At 55.7% G+C, this 1,280-nt stretch overlaps 2 protein-coding genes across 5 annotated transcripts in view; one reads left to right on the forward strand and one right to left on the reverse strand.

The window, feature by feature from the left end:
• Nucleotides 1-359, reverse strand: part of ORAI1 (ORAI calcium release-activated calcium modulator 1) — a 23,326-nt gene extending 22,967 nt beyond the window's left edge. For 2 of the 3 annotated variants that reach the window (XM_014962663.1, XM_014962654.1), the window contains exon 1: nt 258-359. The gene's annotated coding sequence lies outside the window, so the exon portion shown is untranslated. The remainder of the gene's footprint in view (nt 1-257) is intronic. The other variant, XM_014962672.1, reaches the window with a different exon arrangement.
• The window catches only part of KDM2B (lysine (K)-specific demethylase 2B), a 141,969-nt gene that overhangs the window by 6,188 nt on the left and 134,501 nt on the right, over nt 1-1,280 (forward strand). Inside the window, exons 1-2 of one of the 2 annotated variants that reach the window (XM_014962594.1) lie at nt 777-906; nt 1,117-1,261. In XM_014962594.1, coding sequence (XP_014818080.1) covers nt 898-906; nt 1,117-1,261 — 154 coding nt within the window. In that variant the 5' untranslated portion in view covers nt 777-897. Of the gene's footprint in view, nt 1-776; nt 907-1,116; nt 1,262-1,280 lie in introns of those variants that run through there. The other variant, XM_014962588.1, reaches the window with a different exon arrangement.

A 1,280-nucleotide genomic window follows, 5' to 3' on the forward strand; every position in this document is an offset into this window, starting at 1 on the left:
TATTTATTTATTTATTTATTTATTTATTTATTCCCCCCCCCTTTTTCTGTGGGTTTGTGCTGATCCACCGCGTGTGTGTGTGTGTGTGTATTGGGCTTTCCCCCCCTTCTCCTGTGGGTTTGTGCTGATCCACCGCGCGTGTGTGTGTGTATTGGGCTGGCTGCCGGATTTGCGGGGCGAGGGGCAGAGCTGCTGGAGGCAGCCGGTGCACCGGGCTCCCCCCACCCCAACCCCAAACCCGCACCGGGTGGACCTACCTCCGTACGCGGCCGGGAACCCGCCGCCTCCAGCCCCGGCTCCGCGCCCGCCGCAACTTCGGGGGGCTAGAGGGGGGAGAGCAGCACCGGGCCTTTCCCCCCCCCCATCACCCCCTTCTTTTGCATTTAACTCGTTCCTGCCCCTCGCCCTTGGACCCCCCGCCGCTTTGGGCGCTGTAAAAGCGCGCAGGCTCCGCGCAGGCAGCGGGGTGGGGGCTGCGCATCCGTCGCGGCGTTACATAAAGCGATGTGTTTTTTAAATCGCGGCTTCCGGTGTGGCTATGGAAACACTGGGATTATGTAAATACCCAAACCTGGATGCTGCGTGCATCAGGTTAAATGATTCGGGTTCCTCCCCCCCCCCACCCCGGTTCCCCTCCCTCCTTCTTCCCTTTCCCGGGGAATTCTCTTGTATTCACGTGCAATAATAATAAAAATGATCCGGTTGCTAACGAGCCTTGGCCGCCGCTCACGTTTTTTTGCGGGATTGCGGAGCACATCGGTGCTGTAGCTTGTGAATTTTGGGCGAGTTGCGCCTGTCTCCCGCTCGCCTTTCAGCGCCTGCTCCTGCCCGGCAGCCCAAGTTTGAGTTTTCCTGCAGCCAAACACCTGTTATTCCCGTCTAGTTCCGTGTCACGGGATGGAGAAGGTTGTGCACGCAGCTGTGTTGTAGCTTGTTTGGGTTCAGGTTTTGTTCATTTTGTGTCGTGCCGTCTTAATTATTTCCCCCCAGAGTCTGTTTATCAAATCGTCCTGCCCGATCCATGCCCTTTCCTCCCCGCCGACCCTTGAGTTTTTTAAATTATTTTGTTTTTCCCTTCTTTCCCCGGACAATGTGCTTTTTGTTGTTGTTTTCTAGCGATCTATCGGCAGAAGGCGATACGATGAGAACGAGGACCTCTCGGACGTGGAGGAAATTGTCAGCATCAGGAGTTTCAATTTGGAAGAGAAATTAAAGAGTAAAACGTATCACGGGGATTTCGTGCATGCCATGGACGGGAAAGGTAACAGCCCCGGGGGCGG

This window comes from Calidris pugnax, unplaced genomic scaffold (genome assembly GCF_001431845.1).
Source record: "Calidris pugnax isolate Ruff unplaced genomic scaffold, ASM143184v1 scaffold32, whole genome shotgun sequence".
In the NCBI taxonomy this organism is placed as follows: Eukaryota; Metazoa; Chordata; class Aves; order Charadriiformes; family Scolopacidae; genus Calidris; species Calidris pugnax.